At 36.0% G+C, this 23,648-nt stretch overlaps 1 protein-coding gene across 9 annotated transcripts in view; it reads left to right on the top strand.

Annotated features, from left to right (window-relative positions):
• Positions 1-23,648, top strand: part of PPHLN1 (periphilin 1) — a 150,131-nt gene that overhangs the window by 59,195 nt on the left and 67,288 nt on the right. For 7 of the 9 annotated variants that reach the window (XM_029954891.1, XM_029954888.1, XM_029954893.1 and 4 more), the window contains 3 exons: positions 5,530-5,741; positions 15,566-15,622; positions 18,088-18,167. In XM_029954891.1, coding sequence (XP_029810751.1) covers positions 5,530-5,741; positions 15,566-15,622; positions 18,088-18,167 — 349 coding nt within the window. The remainder of the gene's footprint in view (positions 1-5,529; positions 5,742-15,565; positions 15,623-18,087; positions 18,168-23,648) is intronic. The other 2 variants (XM_029954894.1, XM_029954890.1) reach the window with 1 other exon arrangement.

The raw sequence follows: 23,648 nt of genomic DNA, 5'->3' as shown, positions 1-23,648 counted from the left end.
ATCTTACTCCAGAGGGTTTATTATTATGAGGAGATTTTAATCTCCTACTAATACATGAGATTCCATAGTTATGCTTTTCTGAAAGATAAGCTATCAAGCAGTTATATTGGCACACTTAGCTATTTTTTGCTGCACCTTTATTGATTTGATGGAAATCATAGTAGGATAATACTGTCAGTAGAACTGGCTAACATCTGGGTGGCTCAGTCGCTTGAGCGGTTGAACGTCCTACTTCTGCTCAGGTCATGATTGCACAGCTCATGAGTTCGATCCCCTCATCCAGCTCACTGCTGTCAGTGCAGCAGCCTGCTTTGGATCCTCTGTCTACCCCCTGCCCCCCATTGCCCTTCCCTACTTGCGTGCATGGGTGCTCTGTCTCTCTCAAAAAGAAACAAACACTAAAAAAAATAGCTAACATCTGTTGAGTACTAAGTATCAGGCTGTCTTCTAAGTATTTTACATATGTTACCTCATTTACTCCTTGTAACAACTCTGAGGTAGATAGTATTATCCCCACTTTTATAGATGAGGAAATTAAGGCATAAGGAGTTAAGTAACTTGGTGTCATATAGTTACTTTGGAAGGATCTTTCTGTACTTAGGCAGCTAGTTCACCAGGGCCATAACATGCCTAAGCCCCTTTTTTTCCTCTACTATATGATGATTCCATTAATCCCTATACACAGGGCTAGTATTTGAAACTTTGGTGCTCTATAATTCTGTAAACTCAAAGAAGGCCCTCTGACTCATGCCCTTTACATCCACATACGATGCTTTCACAGAGCAGTTAGTCTGATCACTTTAAACATGAATCAGATCTCTTCACAACCTTGGTCTTTGTGAGGTTCCTTTTTTTTTTTTTTGATGTTTATTATTGAGACAAACACAGAGCACGAATGGGGGAGATGCAGAGAGAGAGGGAAACACAGAATCCAAAGTAGGCTCCAGGCTCTGAGCTGTCAGCACAGAGCCTGATGTGGGGCTTGAACCCACAAACTGTGAGATCATGACCTGAGCCGAAGTTGGACACTTAACTGACTGAGCCACCTAGGTGCCCCTCCATTTCATCATATCTCTGCTCACATACCATCTTCTCAGAAAGGTCTTCCCTGACCATTTTATCTAAAATAGCTTGCCTCACATCCACTTTATATTAAAGATCACTCAGAAATGTTTTGTATTATAGGGCGTTTTCCCCATTAGAATATAAGCTTGGCAGAAAGACTTTGTCTTTTCATTTCCAAATTTTCTACCATTCTTCCTATCCCATTGCTATAACCATAACCTAACTTCTTTCACAACACACTTGCCTCCTAATCCTTGATTCATGATTTGAGTTCTGGGCATACTTCTTATTACCTCCCACAAGCCACTCTTCAGTGTCATCTTGGAAATTCCCCATTTATTCCACATTCTTCCTATTTTTGTACTCTTTAATAAATTTCCTGGACCCTATTTTTTCTTCCTTCCTTTGCCAAACTTTTTTTGAAGAAAACAAATGGCTTAATTCCTTTAGTAGATATATCTTGATATCTTAAAATCTGCTTTGGTTTTTCAAAGTTTTATCGGACATCCCATTCACTTGTCATGTGACTCCAAAGTCTTAAATGCAGAGATCTCTGCCAGCCTGTGCAGCACTTTATATTAACTCTCCTTTACCGTTTAAAATTTCTCTTCGTTTTTAGTTTTTGCTTTTCTGATTACTTCTATTTTTGTTCACATTAATAATACCCTTTAATCCTTCTGTGCTTTTTCTTGAAGTGTCGAATACTTTTCCTACCCTCTAAATCTGCGCTATCTAATATGGGAGCCAATAGCCACATGTGCCAATTGCAGTATGGCCAGTTTTGACTGAGATAATCTGTAAGTATATAATACAGACTGTATTTTCAAGATTTAAGATGAAAAATAGAATGCAAAGTGTCTCTCTGAGTTTTAAAATACTGATTATATGTTAATATTTTAGATATATTGGGTTAAATAAAAAATACTGCTAAAATTAGTTTTACCTGTTCTTTTTTTTTTTTTAATATAGCTTTTACCTCTGTGGCTTGATTATATTTCTGTTCAACAATGTTCATCTTTCCTTAAAGATTCTCCAGATCAGTTTTCCATTTCTCTTCTGAATTATAGTACCAGCCTTCTGGAACATTTATTTCCCACCCTACCCCACTGCCAACCCCCGTAACATACTAAGCTTCTTTAGAACCAGGGTAATTCCCCATAGTGCTTTACATATACTGGGATATAGAGATAAAGGAGATAGAAATATGAAAAAATGTATATACATATAAACTCCTAGGAATAAAGGACTTCACTGGCATTATCAGTTTGTCAAAGAGGATACTTATAGTAGCTGATGCCTGTAGTGAGGTTTTTGCTCCATCTGATGGGAAATATGAGGGCTTGATGTGAAGGGGAGAGACCTTACTCTGCTCTGAGATATTAAAAATCTAACGTGTACTTAGCCCAAGTATATTCAATCACTCCAGGCCAAGGTGATGGTTCTGAACTATGCCTTTGTGATTTTACTGCCATCTGGTGTCAGGATTAGGTAACTGTAGTTAGCCTTTTGTCTACTTCCTTACCCTGCCTCCTGCTGGAGAAAAGTGGCAATCTTTCCTCTGCATATGAGCCTGCATCGTCATCCCCTAGATAAGTTATCAGTAAGGACTCTTCTAATTTCAGTGTAGGAAACCTTTATTCTCCTTCTTGAAGTAGGCTTTCCTTGGGTTCCCTGGTAACTACCAGTTTTCCTCATGTTTCTATCGCTATTCTGTTTCATTCTTGGATAGTGCATTTCTCTCCCAACATGGTAATTTTTTAGTCCTAGATTCTAGGCCCTACCCAAGGCTTTAAATAGAAAAAATATAGAATAATATATTTATAGAAAAATTTATAGTTATAGCCAAAAAAAATCTCTTCTAATCTTGTCATTGGCATGTTGGTATGTAACTGCCCACTAAGATGCTACATGAGCATCTCAAGCTTAATATGTTCAAGACTAAATGTGGATCTCCTATCCTACCGCAGTTTTCAAATCTGTTTTTTTTATTTCACGTAATCTATCATTACTGAATCCATGGATCCATCAGTAATCCATGCCAGAATTCTGGGAATCATCTTGGCGTCCCCTGTCTCTGATCCTCATTAGTCAGACATTCACCATGTTCTCTTGAGTCTACAAAGACACATTCTTGGTGTGTTAAAGTGCTCCCTGCTCTGACCTTATCTAAGCTACCACTCTCTTTTGTCTGCCTGAGTAAGCTTCTAATTAGTCTCCCTGCCTGTACTCTTGACTGCATTCACATGTTTTGTTTATTTTTTAATTTTTTAAAAAATGTTTCATTTATTTTTGATACAGAGAGAGACAGAGCATGAGAGGGGGAAGGGCAGAGAGAGAAGGAGACACAGAACCGGAAGCAGGCGCCAGGCTCTGAGCTTATCAGTACAGAGCTTGACTGCGGGGCTCAAACTCACAAACGTGAGATCTGACCTGAGCCAAAATCGGAGGCTTAACTGACTGAGCCACCTAGGTGCCCCTATTTTTATTTTTTTTAAAAATGTATTTATATATTTATTTTTTTGAGAGAGATACAGAACATGAGCAGGGGGGAGGACAGAGAGAGGGGGAGACCTAAAATCTGAAGCAGGCTCCAGGCACTGAGCTGTCAATACAGAGCCCGACACCAGGCTTGAACTCATGAACATGAGATTTTGCCTGAGCTAAAGTTGGATGCTTAATCAACTGAGCCACCCAGGCACCCCTATTTATTTTTTTAAGTAGACTTCACGCCCAGTGTGGGGCTTGAACTCACAATGCTGAGATCAGTGCTTAACAACTGAGCCACACAGATGCCCCACCCCTGTGTTTATTTGTTTAATATCAGCCCCTCCTTCTAGCCCGAGAGTTCTATATGGGGGAGGGATCGCATGCATTTGGTTCACCATTGGATCCCCAGCACCTAGTACGGTTCCTAAGAGCTGTGTAATACATAGATAGCCACGTGGCTCTCAGTAATGTTGATATGGCTCCTGTTGTTTTGGTAACTCAACTCGAACATATTAGAATTTTTTGAATTTTTTACTTTGGCAGCAGTATTTTGTCAGTTCATTATCATAAATGAGTTTTAGTTATTTTCTACTTTGGTCCAGAGAAACTCAGTTGTATCTTTAGGGACAGTATATATTGGGTATTAACCTGCTAATGACAACTTCTGTATTAGGGATTGCTGATTAATATACTGAAAAAAATTTTTTAATGTAGGTTTATTTTGAGAGAGAGAGAGAGTGTGTGTGTGTGTGTGTGTGTGTGTGTGTGTGTGTTGACGTGTGCTTGTGCGTGCGTGCGTGCAAGCAAAGGAAGAACAGAGAGAGAATACCAAGCAGACTCCATGCTGACAGTGTTGTGGGGCTCTATCTCACCAACTGAGATCATGACTTGAGCTGAAGTAAAAAGTTGGACGCTTCACTGACTGAGATACCCAGGCACCCCCTGAAATTATTTTCTGAGCATTTGAAATTACATGCCAGTGGTTTACCTCTTAGCATTCTTCTGTCTGAAATGCAGCGTTCCTTACTTAATTTTAATATGGAAGTATACTTGCTGAATCTTCAATTAAAACCTGTTTGACTCCAGGTGTTCCCTCAAATAGAGGCCCAGGTCTTGATAGTTTTAATAATTTTGGTGTGCTTTGATATTTTAAAGTTGGTTTTGCTTTCTAAAGCTTTAGAACTCAGACTTAATTTCTGCTTTGAATTGATGATATTGCTTAATAAGGAAATTTAATTTGTAAAAATAGAGGTGTTATTAAAAACTGGTAGTTAGAGGTAAGCAACAATCTGTATGCTAAGAATGCAAACTCGAGAACAAGGACTTAATAGGCATATACCAGGATTTCTTAATCTTGGTATTACTAACATTGTGGGTCAGATAGTTTTTTTGTTGTGTGTATACACGTGAGACCTGTCCTGGGCATTGTAGGATTTTAGTGGCATTCTTGGTCTCTACCCACAAGTGGCAATCCCTCCTCACCAGCTACGGCAACAAAAATTTAGACATTGCCAAATTGGCATGAGGGAAGCAAAATCAGAGCAATTGAAAACCAGTGGTATAGACTGTTCTTAGAAGGGGATCATAGTCCATTAAATGGCTCAGTTGGGAAATCTTTGGCATTCTGTAGATGTCTTTGAGAACATAGTAGCGCTGTGGGATATTGCTAATGGCAAACAGAAGTGGAGACTACAGGATTATGTTTTTCACAGTTTAAAATTTCTGTTTTCTTAGAATAAGATAACTTTTGCCATTAACCTGATTCTACCCCAAACTGAAGAGATATGTGCATTCTAAATCACATTTCACTGAAAATGTTTCATTTTGTGGACTGACATTAGACGTTAGGTGGTGATTAAGAAAAGGGGGTGTGTGAAACCAAGATTACAGAAAAGAGTAGCTTGTAATCAGAGTTTTTGCCATTTGTATTATGTATATAACTTACAGGATATAATTCACTTTTATTTTCCCCCAAAGGGACGTGAGAGACGGCTTTAGAAGAAAAAGTTTCTGCTCTTCCCATTATGCCAGAGACCGATCTCCTCATAAAAGAGACACTCCTTTTCTCAGAGAATCACCTGGGGGTCGAAGAGATTCTCCACACAGCAGGTCTGGCTCCAGCGTCAGTAGTAGAAGCTACTCTCCAGAAAGAAGCAAAACGTACTCTTTCCATCAATCTCAGCATAGAAGTATGTATTTTTTTAAGAATTCTTTTACAACTTCCACTAAAGAGAATGTACTGATTCACACTGCGTTATAGTATTGTAAGAGATAAATTTTTTTAGTCTTTTATTTTGAAAATTTTGAAACTTCTAGAAGAGTTGAAAGAATAGTATAATACCACACACATATTTTTGGAACCATTTCAAGTTGTGGTTCACATTGACATTTCCCTTTTAATTCTTCAGCACATAAGATACGTGTTTGTAATCATGTTGGGAAGTTATATACTCTTGTATTTTCTGTTGGTTCCTGTGTTAGTCCATCCTCTTCAATCTTCTGTCAGTAGAAGATACTTCTCTCTAATTATCTGAATAGTATATTTTTCATGAAAAATCTATAAGGTATAGAGATTTTAGAGCTATGTCCTACCTTAGGTTTATTTTTTTCCAACCTCCAATTTGTTTTTTTGTTTTATTGTTTTTGTTTTATTTGGAGTACCTAGACTTGCATGGCACTCTATGCAATCATAGCATGTCATTCTGGCTGAGTTGCTCAGTGTGTTGGACTAAATAAATGGAGCAACTTATTTTTTGGATAATCTGTTTTATCTTTCTGGACTCCACTGCCTTCAGTTGAGCTCATTTATAAACATTTCCCCCTGCCTTCTAAATGCAAGGCACTGTATTAGATGGAAGGATGTCCCTGTCACCAGGAACTAGAATATATTTAGGTGTTTTCCCCTCAGCTAATAACAATTTTATCAATATGTAAATATAACCTATAAAATAAAACATTTAAAAATTTTTTTCATTTCTTTATTTTGAGAGAGAGAGAGAGAGAGAGAGAGAGAGAGAGAGAGAGAAAGAGAGTGCATGAATAAAGGTGGGGCAGAGAGAGAGGGAGAGAGAAAATCCCAAGAAAGCTCTGTGTTGTCAGTGTGGAACCCAACGCAGGGCTTCGAATCCATGAACTGAGATCATGACCTGAGCCAAAATCAAGAATTGAACACTCAGCCAACTGAGCCATCCAGGTACCCTTAAAATATGACTTTAATATAAGAATTGATATGTCATAAATGAGTTAACCTGGTATGAACAGGTGAGGTGAGAGAGATTCTCACTCTGGAGATTAGAAGAACATGTCATGGAGGAAATGATATTGGGCTCATCTTTTATTTCAGATTTCTACAAGTAAAAGTATCTTCTAGGTGGAAGGAATTACAAGTCAAGATACCGACATCAGAAAAGTCAAGGATGTTTCTTTTTCTTTACTTTTTGATTTAAATTTCATTTATCAATTTTTTGAGAATGAGAGAATGCGCAGGGAAAGGGCAGAAAGAGAGGGAAAGAGAGAGAATTCCAAGCAGGCTCTCTACTATCAGCGTGGAGCCTGATGTGGGGCTGAAACCCATAAACTGTGAGATCATGAACTGAGCTGAAATCCAGAGTTGGATGCTCAACCTGCTGAGCCACTCAGTCACCTCTCTTTTTTTTTTTTTTACTTTATAACTTCCTTCCTATTAACTTTTTCCAAAAATAAGAGTTTTAGTTTGACAGCATTTGCTTCTTGCATGTTCAGAGTGATGGAAGGGTCACTTCAGATCATTAGATTGTCTCCATTGTAGCTGTTGTTGGATTCTTGTGTTAAATGAACATTTGTCAATTTTTTACTATTTTCAGAGCTAGGTAGAGTGGGGCTTCCAAAAAAACATATTTTTGGATACTTGTGTATGAATGATCATAGAGGAGGTAAGAATGTTATTTGAAGGATTTAAGACAAATATTGTAACTTATGTATGCCCACTTACTTAAAATAAACATACAGTTCCAGCTAACTGAAAGCTTTAATGTGGAGTTTTCAGGGTCTACAGTTTGGGATTTTCTCCTTTATTTCCCTCTTTCCCATCCTCTCCCCTTTATCAAGAGGATAAATAACATCTGAGTTCTAATGCACACACATATGCACAGATGTAAATTTTAGCCAGACACTTTCTGAGAAGATATTTTTTTTGGATGTGTATGACTTAAATCCAAATACAGTGATTAAGAGGAGGAAAGTATCTTTGGAAACAGATTATGAAGGCTTTTGAACAAAACATGAGTAAGATGGAAGCTTAAGTTTCTTACTTGACAGCTTGCAGTGAACCTAATTATTAGTGAATTTGTCTTACTTTTTCCATTTCTCCTCTAAAACATATTTTTAGGTAGGCATTTTCTGTCGGCTTTCAGCCTTGTAATTAGTAGCTGAAAGTTTAAAATCTTGAGATGAAATGCAGGGAAGCCACATGTGATGCTCCTGTCTTACGGTCTCCATATACTTTACCCCATCCTTTGAGGTCTAATTGTTTTACTGTCTGGAATGATAGAAAGATAACAGAGAAAGCTGGGAAACTGAAATATAGTGCAAATTGAGTGAAAAAGAACATATGACTTTGGTAAGCCTTCATGTTTATATTAAGTCATTTAGCTTTAAAAGTTAAATTCTTTAATCAAGAAAAATGATTGTTCTGGGACAACTCTCTTTACAAGTTACTTGGGTTGTAACTATTTGGGCTGAGCTATTAAAATGTTTTTCTATACTCCTTTCATGTAAATAGTTTTTAGAATAGTTATATAAAATCATCTTGCAAAAAGTTAATGGAAAAGTTTTATTTTAAACATTAAATAAAAAAGTAATTGTTATGTTACACATTTCTGATACCAATTCTTGCTTTGAATTTAAATGTCACAGATAGTGATAGTACCTTGCTTTTCTTCAAAAAAGGACTGCGAAGCAGGGTTCTTAAATTATCATTTAAACTGGATTAATTAGCAACAATGTGTTAATTTAATTTTTTAATGTAAATTAAAATTTTGGCAAAAATTTTAAATGTTTCTATAAATAACAAGTAAAAATAATTTTCTTCCTTTCCTAATGCCCTCATTTTGCTAAGTTTAATTTTAATTTTTTGCTTTTCATACTTTTCAGAGTAATTTTAATTTAATAATCATTAGTAGTTTGGCTGTGGTAACCATTTAAGGACTAATTCTTCATAATGCTTCTGTGTATTTAATACATCTCTTATATGATTGATTATAAGCCACAGAGTGGTTTTTTTACTACTTTTTTTTTAATCTCAACTACTTATTTCCCAGTTTGTGCTTACACTCACATAAACATGTCTTCAAATGTATTTGATTTTCTTCTACTTAGTCTTTTGAGTTAATCCTGTAAACCTTGTATTGTTTTATAGACTAATTATCCTCCTAAATTAAAATGTTTTTTTAATTCTGTGCTTTATATATAATACTGTTTTGCCTATAACTTAATTGGATTAACCTGTTCATAGCTGTTAATATAATATTTCTTGCTCCTGTTTGTTATCCGTGTTTACATGTTAAGTGTAGGTTGTCCTACTTAACCTCAGCTCTTCTCTTTGTTCATTATGATACTATTTTAGTTAAAATTGTCGTATGTGTATCCTGTATATTTTTACTTCAAGTTTATTTTTATGCCTATTAATCTAACCAAATATCTCTCCATGTGTCAACTCTCAGATGTTTATTTCTTCTTTTCTCCTCTTTCTCAGTTGAATCCCATTGTTCTCCTGTCTTACTCTTTTGTTTAGGATAATGATTTAACATTAATAGTGATACTAGAAATCACTCAGTTCAGTTTCCTATCCTTATTCTTTGTTAAAATACTGCCTTTGGTAAATTTACTATATCACAGTCCAGTACATCCATCTTTGTATAGTTCATTTTTTATAAAACAATTAAAAATACTAGTTATTTGTCTTAGAGCCATAAACATGTTTCTTTTATGTTATAACCTTTTATGTATCTGAAGAGCACCATCATAATCTTTTGTTTTTTTTTTCTCCCGCAGGTTCAAATATATTTAGTTCCTTCAGCTTTTTTTTGACATATTTTCAGAACTTTGCTTTCCTAATTTTCTTTGTTCCTTTTAAGTTGTGTTGCCAGAACTGAACTTTTATTTTGTCAACTGGACTGTATTACTGGCATTTATTGAGACTGTAGGCAACTGAAACCTAAGCCATTTTCACATATATTACTATTTAGCAAAATGCCCATCGGCTTGTACTTTTTCTTAATGTAGTTTATACATTAAAAGAAATCTAGGAATGCTAAATTTCATCTAATTATTTTGGCTTATTATTTTTTTCTATAGTGGTCTTAAAATCTCAGTGATTCTATATATTTGCAGCAGGTAAAAATAGTTTCATCAGCAAAAGAAAAATGCTTTGGGTTTTCTATTAGCCATTAATAATTATGTTGAGTAGCATATAGCCAAATTTAGAAACCTATAGAGACCTCTGTCTGTGGATGTCAATCATTTTTCTGCATTGTTTTTAACTAGCTGTGATCCTATATCTTGTCTTCTTTTTCTCTTGAGGATTTCATGGAAGACTTCATCAGGTGCTTTCTTAAAACTTTTAAGTTAGAATGAGTTTTCTATATCACAACAGGGACATAAAGATTACCTTGGTTTGTAAATCCATTGTGGCTCAAGGGATGATTATTTGATAAATACATAGAAACTATATCTTTGTTAATTTTTCTTAACATTTGCCTATAGATTAATGTCAGCTATACCACTGATGCTTGTATGTTAATTAGGCTGTGTGACATTTTGGTCGAATTTTTAAAATACCATTACTGTGGAAGATTTGCAAGCTTATTTTTGTTGGTGTGTATCTGTTTTCTTATAGCTCTGACTTTGGGCCCAGCATCCCTTTATTTTATTGATATCAGGAACTGTTATTAAGAATCGAAGACTTACTTTATTTCATTTTATTTACTTAAAATTCCTTTACTTTGAGAGAGAGAGAGAGAGATGAGCACACATGAGCAGGGGAGGGGCAGAGAGAGAGAGAGAAAATCCCATGCATGTTCAGCACTATCAGCACAGAGCCCGAGCCAGGCTTGAACCCACAAATCATGAGATGATGACCTGAGCCGAAATCTAGAGTCACATGCCTGCCTAACTGAGCCTGCAAGGTGACCCTAGAAGATCATTTTAAAGACTGTCATTCATCAGTGCTTAATCCTTTTTGAAGGTGCATCTTCTAAGATGACTGAAAATGTATTAAGAATTACACATGCTCTTTTCAGAAGAGTATATTTGGAAGGTAGACTCCATTATTGAACTTCATAATGGGAAAAGAGACATGTCACCTTTCATTGTGAATATATTTGGAAGGCCACATGACTCTTGAATTATAGCTGAAATTCCAATAAATTTAAAGGTTTAATTCTGTCTTTAAAAAGAGGCTTCTTTGGTGCAGATTTAGAGTGATGATGGTAATAGAAATCAGATCATGTATATTTTAGACAATAGGAAAACATGTTAGGCAGTAGGAAGGGAGGACAAACCCATTCTCGTGGCAGCTGAGTATCATAGCATTTTGTGGTTTGAAAGTTACTGTATTTGTGTAGGCATTTATAGCATACAGTCTTTTATTCATCAAAGATACATTTCACATAAATGGTTGCCAAGCAGGGTGGATCTAATCTTTGCCCTCTGAGTTTATGAGCTGGTAAGGGAGACAAGCCAGACATTCCATAGGAATAGATATTTTAGGTAATGTCTGAAGGGTGAGTAGAAATTTGTGGAAGGCAAGAAGTGGAGAAGAATTATTTGGATGGGTTGTATCCTATGAGATCCTGAACTATAATTTAGTATTTTCTTAGAAGATCTTGACTTTGATTGATCCCGTTTATTAATGTGCCATTGAATTTGATTCTACACTATATTGTTCTCTGAGAATCTATTGTACACTATATTGTTCTCTGAGAATCTATTGTACACTATATTGTTCTCTGAGAATCTATTGTTTACTCACGAGAGCTTTGGCTATGAGTTTCCTGGGTGAATTTTAGGAATACAGTTATAGCTTTCCTGGCATCAGAATGATTACAGTTCCAACAATAATCAATTAATGATGTTTCCATATGTGTAGGCACTTATAGCATCTCTGTTTAGGGACTTAATACATTTTGTCAGTAGCACACATTCAGAATATGTATAGTTAATATAATGTTTTATTTATATTTTTAAGAGCAAGCACATGTGGTTTTAGCTGATGTATTAAAAGGAGAGTTCTGTTCAGAAGTTCATTTCCAAGTATTCAGAGTTAATATACCTTATTTGTTAATCTCCAGCCTTCTAAAGATGATTGTTTTGGGGAGGCAGAGGTGGCAAACGCTTTCTCTACCCCTCTACCTAGTTTCTCTCTGTCATTTTTTTGGTGTCTGTATCACAAGAGCATGTCTCTTGTGTCCTTTCCATTTTCTCTTTCATATCTTCTTGACCAATAGGGTATCTGGGAAATCATGTTCTTCCCAACCAGAACATTGAATTTGCATATCATTATCCATGGTCCAGAAAAATAAATACATACTTTCCTTAGCATCTATGTAGCCACCACATCTTCATTTGTTTATATCTTAATTTCTCTTTCACAGCTTCAGCTATCAAAGGAGTTGTGACTGTCCTACCTGTGCTGTGAAGTTTTTTTTAACTGATAAGTCTTTCATTCAAAAGTACCTGTTTTGTTCCTGTATGTTAGGCACTGTACCAAGAATTGAAAAGTTGCAAGACATTGTCCCTAACTTTATCGTCTCTAATGATGATTTTAATATTTTTTTCTAGCAGTGTCCTTTGTTCTTACATGGGTTATCAATAATTAATAATACTTGATAGAGTTGGATGAGTCTAGTTCTTTTCATCATTGCTTCATCAGGAAAACAAATATTTTCCAGAAGAAGGTATATTTCTGAAGTTTTAGTTTGTTCAAAGATTCATCAAATATTGTTCATATTCATATCAGCTGTTCTATTCAAAGAGTCACCAAATGTTAAATCTTATAATACTTTTAAATGTTTGTTGAAACCTTAAGTTGCTTCTCTGTGGAAAGAACTTTACCTGATCTATGGAGAGAGTGTTCCTCATCATCTTCTTCTTCCTCATTTGTTATTTTACTTACCAATACATTGACTTAGATTTCGATTTTTGTACTGCCACCTTCAGAATTTTCCTCTCCTGGTTTCTTTCTTTAATCCTAATATGGGGTTCATTTTTTTTTTTAACATGTTACAGCAAAGGCATTGAGTCCCTCTTATTAAGGAGTTAGTGTCTCCTTAATAAGATCATATGTGAGGTGAATTTGAAGTACAGGTCAAATAGCTAAGAAATCACATCTTATTAAAAGTATCAAGGTATGAGTGAAAGAAGTAGATTTAAGAGTCATTTGTATTTATAGTGTTGGTTGGAGCCATGTAAGAGTAGTAAGCAAAAACGAAGTTAGGAGGAATACTCACATTTAGGAAATAATAACCAACAGAGAAGCAAGAGAAAAATGTGGTTAGTAACATGTAGGAGGACAAACACAGAAGTACAAAGGCATGAAAACCAAATGGCAAAATATTAAGAAAAAACTTGTTTTTATTTTTAGTTTTTTAAAATTTATTTATTTTTTAATGTTTATTTTTGAGAGCCAGATAGAGCATGAGCAGGGGATGGGCAGAGAGAGAGAACAGGAGACACAGACTCCAAAGCAGGCTCTAGGCTCCAGTTGTCAGCACAGAGCCTGATCCAGGGCTTGAACTCATGAACTGGAATATCATAACCTGAGCCTAAGTTGGTTGCTTAACCTACTGAGCCACCCAGGGGCCCTTATTTGCGTTTTTTTTTTGTGGTAAGTAATCTGTGCCCAAAGTGGGGCTCAAACCCACAACCCCAATATCAAGAGTTGTATGCTCTACCTAATGAACCTGCCAGGTGACCCAAGAAAAACTTGTTTTTAAAATAACTATAATAGAGGACAAGAAGAAGAAAACTTTAGTTTTAATCTAAGCAAGTCATTGAAAACTCTAAGATGAAAAGTTTAAGCATAGTAGGATTGTTTCCATTATCTCTTGTGTTAAAAAACAAAACCCTGTAAAACTTCGTAGGTTAATACAAGCACTTATTTATGAATCTGCAGTTTGAGCTGAGTTCAGCCGGGTGGTTTTGTTGGTCTGTTAGGATATTATTAAATAGCCTAAGCCTCATTTTTATGGATAGGAATCTGTAGTTAAATGTGATTACTACAGTGTCTCTAAAATTTGGTATCCAAATCGGTACACACAGCAGCTGTGGTGTGTTGATAGACTGACTCTTCTGGGGAACAGCACATGATTTGTGGTGTTTGCTATGGAGTGAATACTGCTGTCATGACTGATCTCAGGCTTCTGATGTGGACTCACTGAACTTGGAGTTTGGAAGAGATGGGGACAAGCCACATTCATCAGCTGTATGAACCTTCCCTAGACTCCAGACACTTGTAAATTGTCAGTGTTCTCCTCCCTCTCTCCCTCCCTCCCTCCCTCCCTCTCTCTCTCTCTCTCTCTCTCTCTCTCTCTCTCTCTCTCTCTCTCTCTCTTTTAGTATATGTGCTGCCGAAGCAAGTACTCTCATCTCTTGATCTAGCTAAAACAAAGAGAACTATTCAGTAATAGTGTTCTCAATGTACTTAAGGAAAAAACAAAAACTGATCAGCTGCTGAGGAGGAACAAAAATTGTCCTGATGCCAGATCAGGGATTACAAAGAGAAAGATATTGCATCTTTTAACAACATTCCTGCTATTTTTTAAAATATATATTTTTTAAGTTTATTTATTTTGAGAGAGAGTGAGTGAGCACACATGCACAAGGCAAAGAGAGGGAGAGAAACAATCCCAGGCGGGCTCCACCCTGTCAGTGCAGAGCCCAGCGTGGGGCTGGTACTCCTGAAACTTGAGATCATGACCTGAGCTGAAATCAGGAGTCTGACACGCAACCAACCGGACCACCCAAGTGTTCCCTTAAAATATTTTTTTAATGCAAGGTGCTAACTGTGCCATAAAAAAGTAAATTGACAATTTGAGATCTACACTAGAAAATTTTGAAATAAATGTTAAGAAGTTTGCATCTTATTGGAAAGATGTCTGGGAGCTCTTATTAGCACATTTAGGCTATTTAAAAAATTACATCTCATCATTAAGTGATTTGTGGGTAAGGAAGCTAACAAAATATTTAAAAGATTATAAGTAGGGGACAGTTAAGGGTCTAGCAAGACTGTAGTTGTGGATTTGTTTATAAAGAAAATCCATATATGAGAAAGTTTGTATGAAAAGATGTAGCAAGATTTAGTAATGGGCTACTTTTGAGAGCAAGTCAGAATGACCTTTGCAGATAGTTACTATAAGCCTGGGTAACTGGTATGATATACCATGAAAACTTTACCAGTGTCCTTTTTGATTTCTAGAGGTGACTCATCTTTCTCTCTTGATTGTGTGTGTGTGTATAGTATATATAGTGTATATATATATATATATATATATAGAGAGAGAGAGAGAGAGAGAGAGAGAGAGAGAGAGAGAGAGAAAGTATGTGTGTGTGCGTGCGCGCGCGCGCGTGCGCGTACGTGTCCTTGTTTAACCAACCCTTTGCCAGCTTCACGAAGATTAGAATAGATGCTGAGTAAGACCTGATCCTTGTCTTCAACTTTAGGTGTCTTATCACATGACCCTTTTCTCACTCTTTTCTGCTCATGCTATCCTTGGTTAGCCTAATCTTAACACTTCATTGTTATCGTACCCAATTAGCTTCTGATCTTAAGAACAGAAATTTTCTCCTGTTTTGTTACTACTCTACAGTGGTGGTTGCTCAGGCAGTCCAATTTGAAGACAGGGTAGGAAAGAGTTTAGGGTCACCAGCAAATGCTCAGAAGTTCTTGTTCTAATCACTCCTACTTCTGGGTTCTTCTCTTATCCCTCCTGGGCACAGAGGTGCTGGTGTTAATTCCTCCTTGCCCACCTTTCCCTAGAGTCCATCCGTGCTGGTGCCTCCTACAAACGGCAGAATGAAGGAAATCCAGAAAGAGGTGAGTTTTGAGATAGATTTTGATTTGGGATTGTGAAGGGGTGGGGGACTTGAATTGATAGAGGTTACAGAAATGGGAAAGTACATAACTGCTACATTAGTCTTTAGTTGGAAACACTTAAAATTTTTTTTAATGTTTATTTAGAGAGAGACACAGACAGACAGACAGACAGACAAACAGAATCTGAAGCATATTCCAGGCTCTGAGCTGTCAGCACAGAGCCCCACATGGGACTCTCACAAGCTGTGAGATCATAACCTGAGCTGAAGTCAGATGCTTAACCAACTACACCACCCAGGTGGCCTCAGAATTTAATAGTCGTAGATACAGGTATTAGGATATGGAGGGTATATGTGAATTGGTTTTCTGGGCTAGCTATTCCTGGTCAGGAATAGCCACCTTAAAGGAGATGGAGATCTGTAGAATAAACAAATCATTGACAGATAGGACCTGACAATAGTAGGACCAGAGGTTTTCTTTTTACCTTTTCGGTGCTCCTTCTGCTCTTTCTGTTGTAGCATCCTTATTCTTTATCCTTTGCTTCTTGCCTGTGCCTGCCCTTATGCAGCAGGTATATATGAATAGATGTGGAAATATGATCTACCACTTGCTCTACCCTTCAGTATTCCTTTGCTTCTGCACACTGAGATTGGTTGAAATCTGCTTAAATTAGGCCTTATGCAGCTAAAATCAGGGAAGATCTAAGACTACATTTGGTACTGTAGTTGACACACCTGCAGTGCTGATGTCGTTTTTGTTAGATTTCACTAAGTAAGAGATTAACAGCTGCTTGTTCCATGTCTAGCTGGCTTTGTGTCAGAATTGAGCCTATAAATATGCCTTTAATTAGCATAGTTTGATGTGCTGATTGGCCAAGCTCCTCAACTTCTTTCAGAAAATTGCTTATAATAGAATCAGAAGGTCACTGTATCTTAAGGTTAGAAAAATAGTTTATCTTTTCACCTAATTTTTGATTACTTACTCTTTTCTTAAAGGACTTGAACTAGGTAGGCCCTGGGTATTCAGAAATAAGCTATGATACTTGGAGCTTTTGGTGCAGTGGAATAGACCAACACTGTCATAATATGATGTGGAATTTGCCATATGCAACAGAAATACAGTAGAAAATGACTAAATAAACTACATTTTAAATCATTTTGGGATTCAGTGATGGTTGGCATCTTTTGACTTTTAAGGTCTGCAGGAATCTTTAAAATGATTTCGTGTGAAAGCCTCTTAATATCACAAGTTAGAAGATTCTAGGGTTATGTCTTTTTTAAGACTTGTTGGAGTCTCAGAATACTGTGCTTAGAGCAGGCATTCTTATCCTTGGACTGTTGACATTTGAGGCTGGATAATTTTTTGTTGGGAGATGTTTTGTGCATTTTGTAGGGTGTTCCTAAAAACATCCTCAGCCTCTCCTTAACTGTATGGGAATGGCACTCTCCCACTCATGACAGTAAAAAATTATCCCTGGGGAGGGGAGGGAGGTGTCTGCAGAAAGGCTTTCCAGGTCTGCAGCATGTTGGAAAGAGATGTTATTCACTATTGCCCTTGAGCCTCTAGGCACCTAGTTAGCAGTTTTGACCATGGCAGGAAGAGCTTAAGTGCCTTTGTGACTGAAGCCGGCTTTGCCTCAGTTTCAAGGTCATCTTATCTCTGCTTTTGCTCTTGACTGCTTTCTTGGCCCTAACCCATTGTCTAATCTTGACCAGCTTCTGTGTCATTCCAAACTTGGTGCCACCTTCTCCTTTTCTAGGCAATTTAATTTTTGTCAGTTTTCTTAGCAATGCAGAAGATTTATATTATATTTGACACATACAGATAATTTAATGAAATGTTTTTGTATCAGTAACAGCTCATAGTTATTTTTATGATTATATTTAACAAAAACAATTTTCTGTGTTGTTGAACTGACTAAAGTAATATTGTTTAAATCTAGTTTCTGGTTTCAGTTTCTATAAAAATAATGGTATACATATAGCACTACATTAGTGTCTGTCTAGCAGGAACATCTGCTAGATTTTCCTATGTGTCCCTTGCTTTGAGCTATCATTTAATGTAGTTCCCTTTGTTGTATTTATAAAATAACTACTCTGGAATTTTTGTTCTGATAAAAGTTAGCTTTTAGGATCCTGGAGAAAGAAGCATTTATGAGTTCAGTCTTTTCCATTCTGAAGGTCTTCTCAGTGGTTCTGTGTTGGCTAACTGGCTTTGAAGGTATGGCCTAGATTGCCATAAATGATGTCCATTGATTGGTTCTAGGTTATTTGAAATTTTTTATGGTGTTCAGCCCTTGAGAGAGATAGGTGGATGTAGGTATTAACAGATTTAATTTAATAATGTAATAAAGACTTCAGTACTAAAATGAGTGTATGATGCCCCCTCTCATTTATTCAGTTACAAAGTCACTCTAATCGAAAACAAATGAGCTAGCAAATTACATTTTATGTTTTCTTATACAGGTAAAGAGAGGCCTGTTCAGTCTTTAAAAACATCAAGAGACACTTCACCCTCAAGTTCTTCAGCAGTTTCTTCATCAAAGGTTTGTTATATTTTAAAAATCAATTTAAAGAGGAATTACAAAGTAAATGAGATGGTCTGGTACAGATGCTTTTATTCTTTACTGTCAAACCTGATGAGGGTAATTTGCTGCATTTAAAAACTTGAATATTAAGTAACCACAACTTGAAGGTAACTCAGAATAAATGAGCAGTTTTCTCGAGGATGTTTTTCCATAGATTATGCTAAAATTAATACTTACTGCAACCATTGCTCATCTTGACCATAACAAGGTGGAGATGAATCACATAGGGCATATTTGATGGACTGTGTTTTTATTTTGAGAGGGGTAAGGCAGAGACCTAACATTTATTGTAAGACTACTTGATTCTAGTTACTATAGTACATTTTTTTCTCTTACTCATACAGAAATTCGGTGGTAAAAGTAATTATATATCTCCATTTTATAGAAAAGGCTCAGAAGTTAAATAATTTCCTCAAATTATTTCACTCCTAAATTCTTTCAAATATTTAAAGAATACTAATCCTTCTCAAACTCTTCTAAAAAATAGAAGAGGAGGGAATATTTCCAGGCTCATTTTGAGGCCAGCATTACTTTTATACCAAAACCAGACAAGAACACTACAAGAAAAGAAAATTATAGGACAATATCTCTGAGGAATGTAGATATGGAAATCTTCAACAAAATGTTGCCAAACCAAATTCAACAACATATTAAAAATATCATATACTATGATCATATGTGAGTTATTCGAGGGATACAAGGATGGATCATTACCCACAGATCAAGCAGTGTTATATATCACATCAACAAAATCAAGGTTAAAAATATATGATCATCTCAATAGATGCAAGAAAAAAAAGCATTTGACAAAATTCAACATCCATTCATAATAAAACCTCTGAACAAACTGGGTATAGAGGCATAGTACCTCAACATAATAGAGGCCTGGTCTGACAGGCCAGAGCTAATCTCATACTCCATGTTGAAAAGCTGAAAGCTTTCCGTCTAAGATCAAGAATAAAACAACTGGCCCACTGTTGCCACTTCTAACCAACGTAGTACTGGAAATCCTAGCCAGAAGTTAGGCAAGAAAACGAAATTTAAAAACATCTAATGTGGGAAGGGAGAAGTAAGACTTTTTTTTTTTTTTTTTTTTTTTTTTACAGGTGACATTATATTATAGGAAACTCTTAAAGACACTACCAAAAAGTAGCACCCATTTTATTCTTTTTGCCCATTTGCAGTAACAAAAAGAATAAAATACTTAGGAATAAGTTTAGCCAAGGAGGTGAAATTCCTTTACACTGAAAACTGCAAAACAGTGATGAAAAAAGTTGAAGTCACACAAAAAAATGGAAAGATATTGCATGCTCATGGACTGGAACAATTAATATTGCTAAAATGTCCCTATGACCCAAAACAATCTACATATTCAGTGTAGTCCTTATCAAAATACCACTGGTATTTTTCACAGAACTAGAACAAATACTCCTAAAATTTGTTTGGAAACACAAAAGACCCTGAATAGCCAATGCAATCTTTTTTTTTTTTTTTTTAAAGAGAGAATGAACGTGTGTGTGTGTGCATGCCCATGAGTGCAAGTGAGGGCAGGACAGAGGGAAAGAGAAGAAGAGAATCTAAAGCAGACTCCACACCAAGAGCAGAGCCTGATGTGGAGCTCCATCTCATGATCTGTGAGATCATGACCTGAACTGAAAACAAGGAGTTGGGCATTTTAACTGACTGAGTCACCCAGGAATCCCTGTTTTTGTCTTTGTTTTGTCTTGATTTGTTGTTTTGTTTTTTAAGCCAAAACAATCTTAGGAAGAACAAAGCTGGAGGCATCACACTTTCTGATTTCAAACTATATTACCAAGCTATAGTTATCAAGACAGTATGGTATTGATAAAAAAACAGACACATAGATCAATTGAATAGAATAGTGACCTCAGAAATAAACCCGTGAATACATAGTCAATTTTTAATACAGGAGCCAAGAATATACAGTGGGGAAAGGACAAGTCTCTTCAGCAAGTAGTTTTTGGAAAACTGAGTAGCCAAGTACAAAATAATGAACCTGGACCCCTATTTTGCACCACAAATGAAAATCAACTCCAAGTGGGTTAAAGACTTGAAAGTAAGAACCTGAAACCATAGAAGACATAGAAGAAAACATAAGTGGTTAGTTCTTTGACATCAGTCTTGGCAATGAGTTTTTTGGATTCAACATGAAAAGCAAAGACAGCAAAAGCAAAAATAAGTAAGTAGGATTCCTTCAAACTAGTAAACTTCCACACAGCAAAGGAAACCATCAGCAAAATGAAAACACAGCCTAAAGAATGGTAGAAAATATTTGCAAATCATATATCTATATGATAAGGGATTAATATCTAAAATATATAAGGAACTTATACAACTCAATAGGAAGAAAAATGAAAGAGTCCAGTTAAAAATTAAGCAGGGGTGCCTGGGTGGCTCAGTAGGTTAAGCCACCAACTTTGGCTCGGATCTCACAGTCTGTGAATTCATGCCCTGTGTCCGGCTCTGTGCTGACAGCTCAGAAGCTGAAGCCTGCTTCAGATTCTGTGTCTCCTCTCGCTCTCTGCCCCTCTCCCACTTGCGCTTTTTCTCAACATTAAATAAACATTAAAAAAATGAAAAAAATTGAACAGAGGAACTGAATAGACATATCTTCCAAAGAAGACCTACAAATGACCAGCAGTAATTATATCACTAATTATGTGGAAGATGCAAATCAAAAGTATAGTGAGATATTATCTCAACACTTGTCAAAATGACTGTCATCAAAGATGAGATAATAAGTGTTAGGGTGTGGAACGTGTGTGCACTGTTGGTAGGAGTGTAAATTAGTGCAGTCACTATGGAAAATTCTATGGAGGTTTCTCAAAAAAAAAAAAAAAATAGAAATAGGACTATCATTTGATCCAGAAATCTCACATCTGGATATTTATCCTAAGATAATGAAAAGAGGATCTCAAATGCTGTTCATTGTAGCATTATTCACAGTTGTCTAGACCTGAAAACAACCTAAATGCCCTTCAACAGATAAATGAATAACCAAGATATGGTACGTCTACACAATAGAATATATTCAACCATGAGAAAGAGCATCCTGACATTTGTGACAAAATGGATGGACCTTGAGGGTATTATGCTAAAAAGCCAGACAGAGAAGGACCAAGTACTCTATGATATCATTTAAATGTGGAATCTAAAACAGCTGAATTCATTCATAAAAACAGAAGAGTGGTCAGATACCAAAAAGTGGGGCTAGGGCTGCGGGAATGGGCGAGATTTTGCTTAGAGAGTACAAACTTCCATCTATATAATGAATAAATTCTGGTGATATAATGTAAAGCATAATGATCATAGTTTATAATAATACTGTATTATAGAGGTGCCTGGTTGAGAGACTCTTGATTTTGGGTCAGGTCATGATCTTCCAGTTTTTGGGCTTGAGCCCCTCATTGGACTCCACACTGACTGTGGGTAGCCTGCTTGGGATTCTCTCTCTTCCTCCCCCTTTCTGCTCCTCTCTGCTTGTATGTACACTCTCTCAAATAAACTTAAATAATATTGTATTATATACTTAAAATTTGCTAAGATCTTAAATAGCCTTAGCACAAAAAAGAAATGGTAATTATGTTACAACATGCAGGTTTTAACTAATGCTATGGTTGTAATTATTTTGCAATTAAAAAGTAGGTTTATATCTCCATTTTATAGAAAATTCTCAGAAGTTAAATAATTTTCTCAAGAACATTGCTATTCCTCATTACATCATTCTCTTTCTCCTCATTCCTACCTTCTCAGCATCCCAAAACATGTTGAACAGAAAATCCACGTTTCTAATCCTCAGTATTTCCTTTTTCCACCTATTTTCAGCCATTAGATTTCTTCCCCAACCTCATGTTTTCTTTCTGTAATGGTTGTTACTTGTATTCTCTTCAGTCTTCACTTTTTGCTTTTCTGTCTTTGGTATGCTTGGCTTTTCAGCAAGAGTAGACCTCACCTGGCAGTCTATGCTGGTATTCAGGGGGCACCTTACTGCCTCAAAGGAAAGAAAAAAAAAAGAAAAAGATGTCTTTGTGACAACTTATGTCTTTAGAACTTTCCCAGAAGTCTGAGGAATCTAGAATGCTGGTTTTGAATAGGTAAGATTGATTGGAATTTTGACTCTGCCTTACCATGTCTAGGGTGCTTTATGCCCCTGAAAGTCTAGCTTGTTTTTTATTGTCAAGTAGAAATGAAAGAATAAATAAATAGTATTTGCCCATTGAAGTCTCTATGAATATTTAACTTATAACATTTGAAATAATTCATTTCTTCTGAAGTATAATGTAATGTAAATGTAAGTTACAACATAGGACTTTGTGGTACATGTTACAATATATTTAGTGGGAAGCAACCATAATGGACTTTAGATATTTTTGACAGTTTCAGTAGATGTTTGCATTTTGTCTGAAAATAGAATCAGACTTCCAGAGTTTTATATCTATGATCATGTTAAGTGTTGGGCAAGTACAACCTCTTGTGTCCCTTGCCAGGGTTACATAGTGGTTGTGGGACACTTTTACCTAGATTCTTTGATTTGGTGGATGGCTTTTTCTTCTAAACATTATGGCTGCCCTCATGTAGGAATAATTTTTCAGAGTTTATTTCTTGCTGTTAGAAGTTAATTTCAAATGAGAGTTTTTCAGGTGTACAGATTTCATGAAAGATGAATAAAAAGATTTAGTTATAAAAGATTTTGCTTCTGTCTTTACAAGAGAGAGTTTACAGCACGTGTTTAGTTTTTGCTCTATAGCTTTCTCTTTGAAACAGATACCAAAAAGTGGGGCATACATTTTTTTCTTTGATACATTCATATGTGTGTTTTTTTTCTTCTAACTTTGTTTTAACTTTTTATCCTATTACTAAGTAATAATAGAAATATTACTTATACCTTTTTAACATTATGTTGAGCAAGGCTTTGGAGTGAGATATTTAGGCTTTCTCAGTGGCTGTGGAAACACTACATGTCCATACACTGTTCTTGTCCTTCAGTAAATATTATGGATGTCCAGCTAGTAGTTCAGTGAATGAATAAGCTTTGGAAGGAGGTCAGGGAGCTTTTTCGTAAGTTCCAACTTAGCATTTACTGGTGACTGGGAAAAAAACTATCTTTTGGACATTCAGTTTCTTGACTTATAAGTTGGGGTAATAAAGTCAGTTGCATTCCTATACACCAATAATGAAGCAGCCGAAAGAGAAATTAAGAAACTGATCCCATATACAGTTGCACCAAGAACCATAAAATACCTCAGAGTAAACCTAACCAAGGATGTAAAAGACCTATATGATGAAAACTATAGAAAACGTATGAAAGATTGAAGAAGACACCAAGAAATGGAAAAACATTCCCTATTCCCTGTTCATGGATTGGAAGAATAAACATTGTGAAAATGTCATTACTACCCAAAGCAATCTACACATTCA

The sequence above is a fragment of the Suricata suricatta genome, chromosome 10 (assembly GCF_006229205.1).
Source record: "Suricata suricatta isolate VVHF042 chromosome 10, meerkat_22Aug2017_6uvM2_HiC, whole genome shotgun sequence".
Classification (NCBI taxonomy): Eukaryota; Metazoa; Chordata; class Mammalia; order Carnivora; family Herpestidae; genus Suricata; species Suricata suricatta.
The sequence above is the reverse complement of the archived record's forward strand: the minus strand, read 5'-3'. Positions and strand labels throughout refer to the sequence as shown.